General features: G+C 39.3%; 1 protein-coding gene across 1 annotated transcript; it reads left to right on the top strand.

The window, feature by feature from the left end:
• Positions 1-203: 203 nt before the first annotated feature.
• Positions 204-1064, top strand: LOC138895221 (uncharacterized). Its single transcript, XM_070179887.1, has 2 exons — positions 204-630; positions 709-1064. The coding sequence occupies exons 1-2, from the start codon at positions 204-206 to the stop codon at positions 1062-1064; spliced, it is 783 nt and encodes a 260-aa protein (XP_070035988.1).
• Positions 1065-17637: the final 16573 nt, after the last annotated feature.

The following is a 17637-nucleotide window of genomic DNA, read 5'->3' on the forward strand; positions in this document are numbered from 1 at the left end:
GCCTCTTAAAGCCAAACTAAGGAATCAATTATTCCGATTTCAACTCGATCACTTCCAAATTCTGAACCAACCATCCCCGCAAGTCATAAATTAATAAAAGCACATACGAGGAGTTTTATTTAGGGAAATGACGTTCTAAAAGTCAAAATGACTGGTTGGTCATTACAGTAGATATACTGTTTGATTTGGAACAACAACTAACTATGAAACTGACCAATGTGGACACCCAAAATAGCTTTATTGTCACGCTGGTTTATGCAAAATGTGACTCGATAGAAAGGATTGAATTATGGGATACCTTATATGCTATGGCTAGAGATATGACTTTGCCATGGTTGGTAGCTAAAGACTTTAATATCATATGGGATGAAGACGAAAAATATGGTGGGCTGCCAGTCTCATTGAATGAAGTCAATGATTTCAGGCATTGTATCAACACATGTAATTTAGTTGATCTGGGATTAAAAAGGAGTATTTATACTTGGTGGAATGGGCGAGCAGAGGAAGATTGTATTTTTAAACGATTAGATAGATGCTTGGATAACATTAAATTCCAACAAATACTGCTTGGATTGGAGATCACTCATCTATCAAAAATAGGAAAAGATCACTCTCCTATGTTGCTGACATGTAATCCTACAACCGTGCCAATTAAGAAAGCATTCAGGTTCTTAAATTTCTAGACCAAACATCCAACTTTTAAAGAAGTTGTTAAAGAGAATTGGAGTGTTAACTTTGCTGCAAATCCATTCATTGTATTTAATCACAAACTGAAGAAACCAAAGAGAGCCTTAACTTTGTGGAGCAAAGCTACATATGGTGATATTTTTTGGAAGATTCCAAGCTTAGAGGAGGTGGTATTAGTTCACGAAGCTCAATTCGAACAGAATCCAACACAACAGAATAGAGCTAGGTTGCATAAAGTACAAGCAGATTTGATCAGATATTTGACTTTGGATGAGGAGTTTGGGAAACAAAAAGAAGGAATGTCTTGGTTTCAAGATAGAGATAGAAACACAAAGTTTTTCCATGCACAAGTGAATGGAAGAAGGAAAAGACTATAGCTTAAAAGACTACAAAACAGTGAGGGGAATTGGGTAGAAGATAATGAAGTTATGGCTGATGAGGTAGTCAAGTTCTTCAAGGCACAATTTCATGAAGAACAGGTCCCCTCAAATTTTGACATCATAGATCATATACCCGCAATGGTAGATTATGAGCAGAATCAGGAACTGGTGAAACAACCTACATTTGAGGAGGTAAAACATGTTGTCTATGGGCTTAATTATGAAAGTGCATGAGGGCCTGATGGTTTTACATGATGCTTCTTTCATGTATGTTGGGATATAGTAGGGGATAATATTGTGGAAATAGTGAAGGCTTTCTTCAATGGTTAGGAACTGCCCAGGTTCATAACTCACACGAATCTGGTATTGTTACCATAGAAGAAATCAGTGATCTCATACTCAGACATGCGACCTATTAGTCTCAGCAACTTTATCAATAAGGTTTTCTCAAGAGTTATTCATGAGAGACTAGTAGGCTATCTTCCTAATCTTATATCAGATGAGCAGGCAGGATTTGTGAAGGGCAGGAGCATAGTTGAAAATGTTCTGTTTTCACAAGAAATAATTACTGATATAAGGTTGCGAACTAAGGCTAGCCCAAATGTTGTGATCAAACTAGATATGACAAAAGCCTATAATAGGCTATCTTGGTTGTTCTTAACTAAGGTTCTGAGGAAGATGGGATTTGAGGAAAGGTTCATTGGCATGATCTTTTGTATTGTAGCTAATAATTGGTATTCTGTACTGCTTAATGGACAACCATATGGATTCTTCAAGTCGACAAGATGTGTAAAGCAGGGTGATCCTTTATCACCAACTCTATTCATTTTTGCTGCTGAGGCACTATCGAGGAGACTCAATGTACTACATATGAACGTTTACTTTTGTGGCTTTGGATTGCCCAAGTGAAGCCCTAAGATTAACCATCTAGCTTATGGTGATGATACGATCATATTCTCATCCTCTGATGCTATATCATTGCAATTAGTAATAGAAGTCTTGGCTGCTTATGAAACTGCTCCAGGCCAAGTCTGCCATATATATGCATCATTCAGCCAGTGCACAGGTGGTAAACAAAGTCAAAAGGATTATTGGGATATCCAAGCAGGATTTCCCATTTACATACCTTGGCTGCCCAATTTTCTATTCCAGAAGAAGGATGGATTGCTACCAAGGGCTGCTCAACAAGGTGTTAGACACACTGCAGGCATGGAAAGGCAAACTGTTATCCATTGGAGGAAGGGCTGTCCTGATCTCTCATGTCTTGCAGAGTATGAAAATCCATCTTATTTCTGCAGTAAATCCTCCTACATATGTGATTAATAAATTACACAAGATATTTGCTCAATTCCTTTGGTGTAATTCTGTTGGTAGTTCGAGCAGACATTGGGCATCGTGGAGTACATTATGTATGCCATGTGAGGAGGGGGAGTAGGATTTTTGTCACTCCGTGATGTTTCAAAGGCTATGTTTTGCAAATTGTGGTACATTATGTATGCCATGTGAGGAGGGGGGAGTAGGATTTATTATCTAAAAATATTGCAAAAAGATTAATCGTATGGTGGTGCTATGGAGGAAGGGATATCATGTGTGGAGGTAAATGCTAGAATGCAGGGAGTTAATTGAACATCAAATTGTATGGCATACAAAGATGGGATCTTCTGTGTTCTGGTTTGAAAACTGGACAGATTTGGGGGGTTTATATTTTATCACTCCCCCAAATTTTTTCTGTGATGAAACAATCCACAATGTGTGTGATGTGGTGCATGATGGGCAGTGGGACGAAAATATTCTCCGACAAATCCTGCCGGAGGAATTTGCAAATCATATACTGGAAAATTGTAAACCACCAGTGATACAAGATGTATTGGATTAGCCATACTGGACTTTGGAGCCTTGTAACGACCCGACCAGTCGTTTTGAGCTCTAGCATGTCGTTCGGCAGTTTGAGGCCATGAGCAACTTCACTTCAGGTATTATGACTTGTACGCGTGGTCGGAATTGAAATTTTGAAAGTTCAGAGTTAATTTGGAAAGAAAATTCTCATTTCGAACGTTTTAAGTTTGAAGAATTGACTAAGATTGGATTTTAGAGTAAACAGCCTCATAATCGAGATATAAAGGTTCCAACAGGTTAGTATAATGATTTCAGACTTGGGCATATGTTCGGATCGGGTTTTGGATGCCTCGGGAGCGTTTCGAAATGGGTAACATGCTGGATCAATATGGTAATGGTATTCTCGGTTCTTTTAGTTCTTATGATGAGGTGAGGCTTTACGAGTGTTTTGTGGCAATACTCTCGGATTTGGCAACCTGTATGGCTTGGTCGAGTTAGAGGAATTCAGTTCTGATAGCTTGGTTAAGTGCAAATGGATTTCAAAGTGTTCATGATGGTTTCTACCATGGTTTGAATCGGATATTTTCTACCGGTGTGGGGAACATGTTGTGTATTGTGACTTCCTCCTTAAAAGAAGCAAGAGAGAGGTTTCTAACTAATAGGGTATGTAATTGCTGGTGACTCAAAGTTTATAATGAGATTCTCGTGCCTTTCACATGATAGATGTGATGTGTTGTGCCAGATTTAGATTTACATGTACAAGGTAGCAGTTCATTCTTGAAAGGAAGATCACGAATTTTGGATAGAATGGTCAGTTTTAGATATTTAGATGAATGTTATAGCTGCTCGATAATCCCTGAGAAGGGTGTGCATTTCAAAAGGCGCATTGTGTTTTGACTTACGGATGTTCATTGGTATTGCAGTACTCACCTGGTTGATAGACTGCTGATATTCAAATTATTGCTATGTGGCACGAAAGAATTATGATAGTATTCCTCATGGGAAGATCGTAAATGGAAGATGTGTTAGTCATTCTAGTGCTGAAGTTGGGATCAGTTACGGTGATTCATGTGTTTGATGAATTTGGAGACTGAGAGTTCTCCGAAGTATATTGTTTCAGGTTGCGGCCTGTTTGAGATGAGCATTTTCTTTAAACTCAGTGGAGGCAATAGTTGCGTTAATTATTTATGATAGCTACGCGCTATAAGTGTGCATATATGTGAGGTTTGAGCCAATGTGCGAGCACCAAGGCAAGTATTCATAGTCTAAAGATTGCTTAGGCTATGATATGCCTAGAGTTGACTGTTAAGTGTAAAGTTATAACGTTTCTCATGTTCATACCTTTGTTGAAAACTATCTGGGCTACATTTGAGGTTACAAAGAGGCTAATTTCCCTGAATAAATGGGGTAGTTACTATTTTTGCGTTAAATTGCAGATTTGATGTGTGATAGCAGACTTTGCATATGCTTACACTATGGCATATTATTTATACCAGTCCAGGAGCATGAGAATCGTATTTCATTATCATATACAAGTGTACTTGTTTAATTGCTCATGTATGATATGCTGGGACTGGAGGCCTGTGACCATGCCGGGCGATTCATATTATTGGCACGTGAGTCGTCCGTGTCGTGTGTGGAAATTTTATTTCTATGATAATTTATCAGATTTATTAATTTTCTTCCTCTACAATTGTGCATATGCACCTACGGTTATCCTCTTCACAAAATTTGAGGAGTTAGTTGTAACATTGCGGTTGTAGTGGTGCTTGTTGAACTTGCAATACGATTCTCTTTCTTGAGACATCTCATATATTTGGGTACACAGATTGCGCAGTTGTGGCTTGAGTGATATTGATGTGGCGTGTCTATGGGATAGTTGTGTTAAATAATATAAGGTCATTGGACCTAGAATGGATACTATCAGGTTTGATTACGGTATATTCGGGGGGATAATATTAAAAGTCAGCTTAGAAAGTGATTATGGTTCTGGTTCGGGCGAGAGAGCTCCATGACTTGTTGCTCTGATAAGGGGTCATGAGATTTCTGCATGTTTCTTTTATTAGCAGCAGTGTACGAAGGTTTTTGGAACGAGGTTTGGCTTGATATGAGGTTTTATACTAGCACTAGGTTGGTTTTGAGTAGTTAATGTGATCAGAAATGGTGTTACGAGTATGCGAGTTGTGTAGTATGTTATGCAATTATATCTAGGATTATGGTCATGGCTAGATACAGCTTGTTCAGGCTTATACAGTGTGTAAATGTGAGATTCGGGTCTTGAAAAGAATTCTGGATGTTAGAAATTTGGCTCCAAGGTTTTTGGGCTAATGTTAAATTAATAATTTTTAGTCATGTTGTGTGGTGATGCCTATATAGAATAGGTTGACGCGAGATCACCCCCGGGTATGTGCGTGGTAAGGTGGAATAGAGATTTCAAGGTTAAGAACAACTCTTGGCATGTTCGAGGACGAACGTATGTTTAAGTGGGGGAGATTGTAACGACCCGACCGATCGTTTTGAGCATTTACGCTCCTTTCAACTATTTGAATTCTTGAATAACTACCTATGCGGTATTATGACTGGTGTGAATTGTCGGTTTTCGTTTAAAGATATTTCGGAGTTAGCTTGGAAGAATGAATTTTCATGTTGGAAGCTTAAGTTGAAATAGTTGACCGGATATTGACTTATGTGTAAACGACCTCGGAATTTAATTTCGATAATTCCAATAGCTCTGTATGGTGATTTTGGTTTTGGGAGCATGTCCGAAAAATTATTTGGAGGTCCGTAGTGGAATTAAGCTTGAAATAGCAAATGTCGAATTTTTGAGAAGTTTGACCGGGGGGTTGACTTTTGATATCGGGGTCAAAATCCGATTCTGAAAATTTGAATAGGTCCGTTATGGCATTTATGATTTGTGTGCAAAATTTGAGGTCAATTGGACGTGATTTGATTGTTTCGGAGTCGTTTGTAGAAATTGAAAATTTTAAAGTACATTAGGCTTGAATTGAGGTGTAATTCATAGTTTTAGCATTGTTTGAGGTGATTTGAGGGTTCGACTAAGTTTATATGATGCTTTAGGACTTGATGGTATGTTTGGTTGAGGTCCCTGGGGGCTCGGGTGAGTTCCGAGAGGTAAACGGATCAAAATTTGGACTTAAACAGCTGCTAGAATTTTCTGATATCTGTATCCGATTTCCTTATAAGCGATCGCGTGAATGCGTCTACAGTCGCATAGGCTTAGTTAGTCAGTAGAGGTTTTGTGCTTCGTGATCGCGTAAGGTTAATTGAGGGATGCTGAGTTTTGTGCTTCGCGATCGCGTGAAGCGAGATGCGATCGCATAGCTTTGAGATTTTGTGACTCGCGAACGCGTGAAGAAGGTCGTGTTCGGGTAGAGTAAGTGGAGCGGAGGTAGAAATCACGCATTTTGTGCTTCGCAATCGCGTGGACGAGTCCGCGATCGCGTAGGTCTATGATGTTGTGCATCGCGATCACGTGGGAAAGTCCGCGATCGCATAGGGTTAAATCTGGGCTGTGGAAAACTGTTCTTCGCAATCGCGTGGGAATGTTCGCGATCGCAAATAGCAAATGATTGGGAAGAGAGTTTAAGTTCTGAAAATGGGACTTCATTTTTGACGGATTGCAGTTCGGGAAAAGGCGAGTTTTGGGAGATTTTCAAAGGAAATAACAGGGTAAGTATTCTTAACTCAATATTGGTTAAATTACCCGTATCCATGGTCGTTTTTAACATTTAATCGGTGAATTAAGTTGGAAAATTGTGAAAACCCTCTTGGTTTAGTTTGGAGATTTGAGGGTCGAGTTGATGTCGGATTTGAGTAAAATTTGTATGGTTGGACTCGTGGTTGAATGGGCATTTATATTTTGTAACTTTTGTTGGGTTCCGAGATATGGGCCCCACAGACGAATTTTGAGCTAAATTTCGGATTATTATGGAAAACTTGCATTTTCTTATGGAATTAATTCCAATAAATTTTATTGACTGAATTGAATTATTTATGGCTAGATTTGAGACGTTTGGAGGCCAATTCACGAGGAAAAGACATTGTTGAATAAGAATTTCACGGCTTGAGGTAAGTAACAGTTATAAATTTGATCCTGAGGGTATGAAACCCTGGACTTTGTATCATGTGATTATTTTGGAGGTGACGCACATGCTTGATGACGGGCGTGTAGGCATGCACTGAGGGTATCGTGACTTGGTCAGTCCCGTGGAAACTGTAAAGTTGAATAACTTGTGGAAATTTGATTGTAAGTCATGTTAGAAACCATGATTAGGCTATATGTTGGTACTGTTGGGACCCACAGAGGTCATGTACATGTTGAACTATCTACTTAATTGTTGTTTTGTACTCAGTCACAGTTTACTTGATTATTTTATCCCAATCTCTATTGTTCATTATTGATGCATCATATTATTGTTGTTTGGGCTGATTTCATGATTATTAAGAGCCCGAGAGACTGGAGTGACTTATGACTGAGTGAGGCCGAGGGCCTGATTATAAGATATTATATTATAGTACGTGAGTTGTCCGTGCAGCAAGTGAGTTGTCCGTGCGGGATATTATAGCACGTGAGTTGTTTGAGCAGCACATGAATTGTCCGTGCGGATCCTTATATTACACTATAGCATGTGAGCTGTCCGTGCAGCATATGAGGTGTCCGTGCAGATCCAGATATTTATACTATGGCACGTGAGTTGTCCGTGCATCACGTGAGTTGTCCGTGTAGATTATAGCGCTTGGGCTGTAGGAGCCCCTCCGGAGTATGTACACCCCCAGTGAACGCGGGTACCCATTGAGTGTGAGTGCTGAGGGCTGAGAGCCGAGTGGTTGAGTTGTTGAGACGAGTTGAGTGACTGTTGCCCTGAGAGGTTGTACTTGATTTTCATTTATTGTTGCACTTAGTTGCTATCTGTCATTGTTGTGAAATTCTCTGAAAGATTTTATATCCGAATTACGTGAACTTGAACTGTATAAAATTGATTTGACTTAAACTGCTAGATTTGAAAGCATGTCTATTTTTGCTGGAATTACTGAAAGTGAACTATAACTGTGTAGCTCGTCACTATCTTCAGTTCCTTATTTATTATTGTTACTTGCTGAGTCGGTTGTACTCATACTACACCCTGCACTTCGTGTGCAGATCCAGGTGCTTCTGGACATAGCGGGTATTAATTCTCTCGTGCAGTTGATCTTCCGGAGATTCAGAGGTAGTTGTCGTGTTTCACAGACCTTGTCTCTCCTTCCCTATATCCTTGTTTACCGTATTTTGGTCTTAGACTATTATAGACCATATTTTTCCAGACTTGTATTCATACTATATGCTCGTGTACTCAGTGACACCAGGTTTTGGGGAGTGTTCGTATCAATATTTGTGGGATTTTGTATTGTATTTAAATATTACGTTTTTTTCAAACTTAAAGGAAATCAGGGGTTATTGATGTTATCGGCTTGCGTAGTATTGAGATAGGCACCATCACGACAGGTCAGATTTCGGGTCGTGACAACCTAATGCTCTAATACCATGTTGTCACGACCCAAAATTCATTAATGGTCGTGATGCCGCCTAACTCCGCTGTCAGGCAAGCCAACAATAGTTGATTAACTCGATTATTAATTTTAGAATTTTGAAATCAAAATTTTCCTTTAATTAAATAATTAGAAATTAAATTTACAAAGTAAATGATAATATCTTCCCACCTACAATACTGAACAACTCATAAGTACCCCCAAAACCCGGTATCGCAAGTGCATGATCATCAACTAGGAAGTAAAATGAAACACAACATCTGTCCGGAATACAAATTAGACAGGAAAAATACAAATAACCCTGGAGGAGACTCTGCTGGCTGCAGATCGTAACCTGAAATGCAGCTCGCGGCAAGTCCCTGCATCATCCGTGCTTCTGTGCCCAAAGGACCATCGAACATAAAAGTATCTGCACAAAAATGTGCAGCAAGTGTAGAATGAGTACGTAAATTCACGTGTACCTAGTAAGTATCTAGCCTAAACCCAAAGGAGTAGTGACGAAGGATCGACATCGACACTCACTAGTGGTCCAATAATATCAGGTACAGTAAGGAGGAGAACAAATATGAGGCAAAGTAAATAAATAAAATAAACAAGTGTAAATCTGTGGTACAATTATCCTCCTATCAATAAACTCAAGCTCTTAATTAAAAATTCCTCCTCAACCGGAGCGCACACACACACACACACACACACACACACACACACACACATACACATATATATATATATATATATATATATATATATATATATATATATATATATAGAGGTTGTGTATAATGAACCTCACCAAATAGGTTGTTATGATTCGAATCAGGGAAAGACTCACAGATACTCTGGCTTCTTGCCAAACACTACGCACGATTCCATGAGGATATTTTTATAGAAATGCCAAGCCGTACGGCCTGATCCAACATAAATATTAAATTGTGCACTACCGAGGGTCGAATGGCACGAACCATAGATGTATCTATTAAACTGCTGAGGCGAACGGCCCGATGCCATTAGAATAAGAAGTTTAAACGGGTCCTTGACCCCCACTCATGAATGAACATGTGAGTTATAATTTTTAAGGAAAATTATTCGATGACAACGCATAACGTGCGAGAAATCTGTAAGGGGAACACCATTATTCCGTGGCAAATCATAAAACTCGCGAAAACTCTACAATAGCAAGTCCATCACTCTACGCATGTTTAGTCTCAAGTCATAATGCGAAATAAAAGAATTAGACGAGCAAGGATAATCCCTATAGTACAAGTACAGCATGATGTAAACCTAAGTCTACCCGGACAATAACATGAATCTAACTATGTACGGACTCTCGTCACCTCGTGTGTACGTAGTCACCGCAACAAGTTACACATATTAAATATATCACCTAGGGGTAGTTTCCCCCTCACAGAGTTAGACATGAGACTTACCTTGCTCTGAAGTTCCGTAACCGGCTCCAACGCCGCTCTAACACCTCAAACTGGTGCCCGTCGCTCCAAAACTAGTCAAACAATGTGCAAACCAATAAGAATATACTCAAATATATTATTTATTTCCAATTCCATGCCCAAATTCGTGGTCAAAATCGTAAAAATACCAATTCTAGGTTTTCTACCAAAACTCCCACAATTTCTACCAATTTTCATGCTTGAATCCATATAAAAACCATGTATTTAACTCAAAAAGGTGGGAATAACTTACTTTGCCATTAATGATAAAAACCTCCACTTGCACCTCTCCAAGAATCGCCCAAACCAAAAGAGAATGAAAGAAAATGGGTCAAATCCCATTCTTAAAAGAACACACTACCCAACGACCTCTCGCACCTGCGGTCACTTGACCGCTTCTGCGGTCCCGCAGGTGCGGCCGAAATACCGCTTCTGCAGTCCTCCTTCAGGCCCCTCAACTCCGCATCTGCGGCCCCATACGCGCTTCTGCGCCTTCGCTTCTTCGGCTCCAGTTGCGCAGGTGCGGTTCCGCTTCTGTGGAACTCGACCACATCTACGGTCCCAGCCTTCCCCAACCAGAACCGCTTCTGCGACCCTCTTGGCCGCTTCTGTGGCTCCGCACCTGCGGCCAAAACCTCGCAAGCACCATAAGACAGATGCTTTAGCTTTCCTTCCAAGTCCAAACTCGATCCGTTAACCATCCGGAATCCACCCGAGGCCCTCGGAACCTCAACCAAATATACCAACACATCTCAAAACACATTACGAACTTAGTCGATGCCTCAAATCATGCCAAACAACATCGAAACTATGAATCATCCTCCAATTCAAACTTAATGAACTTTGAAACTTCAAACTTCTACAATCGATGTCGAAACCTATCAAATCACGTCCGATTGACCTCGGATTTTGCACACAAGTCATAATTGACATTACGGACCTACTCCAACTTCTGGAATTGAAATCCGACCCCGATATCAAAAAGTCTACTCCCAGTTAAACTTCTCAAAAACCCTTCAAATTTCTAACTTTCGCCAAATGACCCCGAAATGACCTACGGACCTCCAAATCCACATCTGGACGCGCTCCCAATACCAGAATCACCATACGGAGATATTCCCAAACTCGGAATCCCAAAGGGACATCAATAACATTGAAATGCACTTCAACCCAAATTTATGAAATTCTTCCAAAATGCCAACTTTCCACAATAGGCGTCGAAACGCTCCAGTTTCATCCAAAACCCGATCCGGACATACGCCCAAGTCCAAAATCATCATACGAACCTTTTGAAACCTTCCAATTCCGATTCCGAGGTCGTTTACTCAAAAATCAAACCTTAGACAACTCTTCCAACTTAAAGCTTCTAGAATTAGAATTTTCTCTCCAAATCAACTCCGAACTTCCCGGATTTCAATTCCGACCACACGTACAAGTCATAATAACTGAAGTAAAAGTATCAAGGTCTCAAACTGCCGAACGACGCGCTAGAGCTCAAAACGACCGGTCGAATCGTTACATCAAAAGCGGCGGAAGAGTAATATAGTTAATTTTGGTATTGATAGATGTTAACTTTTATTTAGTGACATCTAACTTTTATATGTTAAAATTGATTCTACAGTTATTTATAATCAAAAGAGGCGAATATTATAGTAATTTGTTATAACAAGTAGGGTAACTGAAAGGGACTTACTAAAAAGGGCAAATTTTAGTTTAAGCATATATTTCTGGCTCTTTAATATTAATATTTTGACGATTAATTTTTATAATCGATAGGATTGCAATTAATTGTTCAACTTAAGTAATAATATATAAATATAATCGTGAGAGGCATTTATACATTTGTGAGAAATAGAAATTGAAGGATAATTTTATCTATTATATAATAGAACTATTAAGTGAAGTTATGATCCCAACACCTTTTTATTATATTTGTGAAAAATAAAATATTTTCTATTGCTCTATTCATGCAAATTTAGTTAGTTAATTCACAACTTAACTCTTCCTAGTTTTCACAAATAGTAATTAAAACAAGAAATGTCTGTAGAATAGATAAATCAATCTTTGTGGATTCGACATCCTTCTATATTATAATTTGATAGAGTACGAGTTTAAATTTTATACACGCCAGACACTCATCACTTGTGCCTTACAGCTTGTTTTACATATCGTTTTTTAATGTATCGTATCATATTGTATTGTATTGTACTGTATCGTTTGATGAATACAATATTTGGATAGATTGTGTCGTTTGCCGTCGTTTCATGATATCATGTACCAGTATTATGAAGAATAAACTTGCAATATTATAAAGAAAAATTATGATACAGGGGTAAAATTACTATATAAAAAGGTAGGATAAATGATAAAATAAAATTATTTAACAATAATTAAGGGTGAGATTGAGAGAAAAAGATAAGGTAACGACGCGACCACATCAAATCGGTCGTTACATAAAGTGGCACATTTCGTCGTTACATAACGACAGAATTAACAATATGATATAATAAAATTTAAGTAACAATCAAAACAAATATCATATTTAAAGTAACAATACGATATGATATAACAAGTAACAACCATCCAAACAAGTTGTTAGGCTCCCATATTTTATTTTTTTTGGGGGGGGGGGGGGGGGGAGGGGCATTATTTAAAAGTAATAGATTTATAAGTATTTAAAAAATAATATTTAGTACTTTTAATTAAAAAAGTAGAGATTTTAATATAAAAGGAAAAAGAGCTCTTTAGATATATAAATAAAGTAGTAATTTGACATACTTAAAAATGGGTAGATGAATAGTTTTCTCAACATTTCAGTTTTACTCTTTTATTAGATAACGTATAAAAATTTTACTCTCCCTTTCTTAATATGTCCAAGTCATTCTTTCTTTTTCCCAATCTCTTCATATTTCAGAAATTCCTACATATTGTTTGTCTTTCTCTTTAGTATTCTTACTCACCTTCTTTCTCCAAGATTTCATTACTCACCTTCTTTCTCCAAGATTTCATTAGTTCAAGTATTCAACAATACTTTTAAGCTTCCAATAGTTCTATATTGCTCTATAAAATCTTATCTAAGATCAACAATATTTCAAGAACGATTAAATGAGTTGGCTATATTATCAATTGAATAGAAATAATTAGAGAAAATCGATTGTAAAAATGATTATTAACAATTTTGTATCTCAAAAAGCTAGAAGAATAGACTTCAAATAAAAACATATCTTATAAGTTTCTTTTAAAAATTTAGGCCTCGTAATAAACTTTGGCTTTATGCCTCTATTATGCATGAGCCGCCCCTGGTGTTAAGGGTGGTCAAAATATAACATATAACTATATAAATTAGTATTTAACTTATATACAACAACAACAACAACAACAACATACCCAGTATTATCCCACACTATGGGGTTTGGGGAGGGTAGTGTGTACGCAGACCTCACCCCTACCTTGTGAGGATAGAGATGTTGTTTCCAATAGACCCTCGGCTCAGGAAAGGATAAGCACCACATTAATAAAAATATAGACAAGAAGGGACAACACCAAAAGCTATATAAAATTAGAATAAAGACAACAAGATAGTAAGGTGATCAACAATGAAAGACAAAAACGGTTAGTCAAAAAAACCTACTACCAGCAGAAAACGAGACTGCGTGTCAATACTACTGTTATGAACACTCTAGAATACATACTCTACTGCCCTAATCCTCGACCTCCATACCTTCCTATCAAGGGTCATGTCCTCCTCAGTCAGCTGAAGTTGCGTCATGTCTTGCCTAATCACCTCTCCTCACCTCTTCTTTGGCCTACCTCTACCTCTTTGTAGGCCCTCTAATGTCAACCTCTCAAACCTTCTCATCGGGGTGTTTGTGCTCGTCCTCCTCACATGACCAAACCACCTAAGCCGCGTTTCCTGCATCTTGTCCTCAATAGGGACAATACCCACATTGTGGCGAATAACCTCATTTCTAATCCTATCTAACCTGGTGTGCCCGCACATCTATCTCAACATCCTCATCTCTGCTACCTTCATCTTCTGGACATGAGTGATCTTGACTGGCCAACACTCAGCCCCATACAACATCATCGGTTAGATCACCACTCTGTAGAACTTACCTTTAAGTTTCGGTGGCACCTTCTTGTCACACAAAACACCGCAAGCGAGTCTCTATTTAATCCATCCCGCCCCAATACGATGTGTGACATCTTCATCAATCTCCCCATCCCTATGAATAATAGACCCAAGTTACTTAAAACTTCCTCTCCTAGGGATGACCTACGAGTCCAGCCTCACCTCCCCTTCCCCTCCTTGAGTCTCACCACTAAACTTACACTCCAAGTATTCTGTCTTGGTCCTGCTCAACTTGAAAACTTTAGACTCCAAGGTCTGCCTCCATATCTCTAACTGTGAGTTCACACCGGCTCGTGTCTCGTCAATTAATACAATATCATCTGCAAATAGCATGCACCACGGCACCTCCCCTTGGATGTAGCACGTCATTACGTCCATCGCCAGAGCAAACAAAAAAAGGCTGAGTGTCAATCCCTGATGCAACCCCATCATAACCGTAAAATGGTCCGAGTCCCCACCCACTGTCCTCACTCGCGTCTTTGCTCCATCATACATGTCCTTAATCACCCTAACGTAGGCAACAAGTACACATCTATCCTCCAAATATCTCCACAAAACCTCACTCAAAACGTTATCGTACGCCTTTTCTAAGTCGATGAACACCATATGCAAGTCCTTCTTCCTCTCCCTATACTGCTCCATCAATCTCCTAACAAGGTGGATGGCTTCTGTAGTCGAAATCTCCGGCTTAAACCCGAACTGGTTCTCAAAAATAGACACACTCCTTCTCACCCTTAGCTCTACCACTCTCTCCAGACTTTCATAGTATGGCTAAGCAGCTTGATGCCCCGATAGTTACTGCAATTTTTGATATCCCCCTTGTTCTTGTATATAGGAACCATCATGCTCCACCTCCACTCTTCGGGCATCTTCTTCATTCTAAAAATGACATTAAATAACCTAGTGAGTCACTCCAAGCCTACCTTGCCCACACTCTTCCAAAACTCCATCGGGATTTCATCCGGCCCGGTCACTTTGCCCCTGCTCATCGTACCCATAGCCCCCTCCACTTCATCAACTCTAATCCGCCTACAATACCCAAAGTCACAACGACTCCCAGAGTGTCACGACCGAAAATCCCAACATGTCGTGATGGCGCCTATCTCGATACTAGGCAAGCCGATAATCTCGATAAAATACAATTTTTCTTAAGTTTGAAAATACAATAATTTAATACAATACAAAATATCACAACTAATGACATGAACACTCCCCAAAATCTAGTGTCACAAAGTACATGAGCATCTAATATGAATACAAGTCTGAAAAATACGGTCTATAATAGTCTGAGACCAAATACAGTAAATAAGGAGATAGAGAAGGAGAGACAAGGTCTGCGGAACACGGAAGCTACCTCAAAATCTCCTGAAAATCAACTAGGCAAAATGATCAATACCCGCTATATCCGGGAACACCTGGATCTGCACACGAAGTGCAGGGTGTAGTATGAGTACAACCAACTCAGCAAGTAACAATAATAACTAAGGAACTGAAGATAATGACGAGCTACACAGTTATAGTTCACTTTCAGTAATTCCATAAAAGAATAGACATGCTTTCAAATCCGGCAGTTTAAGTCAAATTAATTTTTTTACACAGCTCAAGTTCATGTAATCCGGATATAAAATCTTTCAGAGATTTCACAACAATGACAGATAGTAACCAAGAGCAACAACAAATGCAAATCAAGTACAACCTCTCAGGCAACAATCACTCAACTCATCACAACAACTCAACCACTCGGCTCTCAGCCCTCAACACTCACACTCAATGGGTACCCGCGCTCACTGGGGGAGTACAGACTCCAGAGGGGCTCCTACAGCCCAAGTGCCATAATCCGCACAAACAACTCACATGCTATAATATCATGCACGGACAACCCACGTGCCATATACCCTTACCTCACAGACAGGCCCTTGGCCTTACTCAGTCCTTAACCTCTCTAGTTTCTTGGACTCTTAGAAATCACAAAGATCAGCCCAAACAAAGATAACATAATGCATCAACAAATATCAAGAAAGACTGAGGTATGATGCACAAGTAAAATCATGACTGAGTACAAGACAGCAATTAGAAAATAATTCAACAAGTACGCGACCTCTGTGGGTCCCAACAGTACTATCACATAGCCTAAGCATGCTTTTAAACATGATTTACAATCAAATTTCTTCAACACAAAGAGAGCTTATAGCTAACAACGGGTTATTCAACTTTACAGTTTTACGGGATGGACCAAGTCACAATCCCTTCGGTGCACGCCCACACGCCCGTCACCTAGCACGTGCGTCACCTCCAAAATAATCACATGACACAAAAATCTGGGGTTTCATACCCTCAGGACCATATTTATAACTGTTACTTACTCAAAACGTGAAATTCTTTACTCTGCTATGCCTTTGCCTTGCAAATCGGCCTCCGAATGCCTCGAATATAGTCACAAATAATTCTTTTCAGTTAATAAAATTTATTGGAATTAATTTTATAAGAAAATACTAATTGCCCATAAAAATCCAAAATTTAGCTCAAAATCGCCCGTGGGGCCCACGTCTCGGAACCCGACAAAAATTACAAAATCCGAAAGCCCATTCAACCACGAGTCTACCCATACCAATTTTACCAAAATCCAACCTCAACTCAATCCTCGAATCTACAAATCTTATTTCCAAATTTCTAAGTTCCAATCTCTGATTTACACCTCAAAATCATGTAATCTAGTCGGATTACTCAATGATAATTCAATTTTATGGAGTAGAAATGATCACAAGGGACTTACCTCAAGTTTTCCTTGAAAATCTATCAAAAATCGCCTCTCTTCAAGCTCCAATTTGTCAAAAATGGCGAATGGGACGAAGTCCCTGCTATATAATTCTTCCCAGACTGCCTCGGTTTTGCCTTGATCTTGGCCTTTGATTTTGGCCTTCGATTGAGGCCCTCGATCCTGGGTCTCGATTTTGGGCCTCGATCCTGGGCCTCGATTTCGACCCTCGATCCTGGCCCTCGATCATGTCTTCGACCCTGCCTTCGATCGTTGCCCTCGACCCTGGTCTTCGACCCTGCCTTCGATCGTGTACGTCGACCCTAGGCTCAATCGTGGCTTGATTCTGGGCTTGATTTTGGGCTCGATTCTGGGCTAGAATCTGGGCTCAATTTCTGGCAGGAGAAATTTCCAGCAGAAGGAAATTGCAGCAGCTGTTGTAGTTTAATTTTTGATCCGTTAACCATCCAAAACTCACCCGAGGCCCTCAGAACCTCAACCAAATATATCAACAAGTCCTAAAACATCATATGAACTTAGTCGAATCCTCAAATCACCTCAAACAACGCTAAAACCATGAATTACGCCCCAATTCAAGCCTATTGAACTTTGAAACTTTCCATTTCTACAAACAACGCCGAAACCTATCAAATCACGTCCGATTGACCTCAAATTTTGCATACAAGTCATAAATGATATAACAGACCTATTAAAACTTTCAGAATCGGATTTTGACCTTGATATCAAAAGGTCAACCCCTCGGTCAAACTTTCCAAAAATTTAACTTTCGGCATTTCAAGCCTAATTCCTCTACGGGCCTCCAAAAATTTTTCCGAACACGCTCCTAAGTCCAAA

The sequence above is a fragment of the Nicotiana tomentosiformis genome, chromosome 7 (assembly GCF_000390325.3).
Source record: "Nicotiana tomentosiformis chromosome 7, ASM39032v3, whole genome shotgun sequence".
In the NCBI taxonomy this organism is placed as follows: Eukaryota; Viridiplantae; Streptophyta; class Magnoliopsida; order Solanales; family Solanaceae; genus Nicotiana; species Nicotiana tomentosiformis.

Coding starts and splice junctions, on each gene's coding strand:
- LOC138895221 (XM_070179887.1), top strand. CDS start 204: ATGAAACTGACCAATGTGGACACCCAAAATAGCTTTATTGTCACGCTG. Junction 631..708: donor CTCTCCTATGTTGCTGACAT/GTAATCCTACAA, acceptor CTTTTAAAGAAG/TTGTTAAAGAGAATTGGAGT.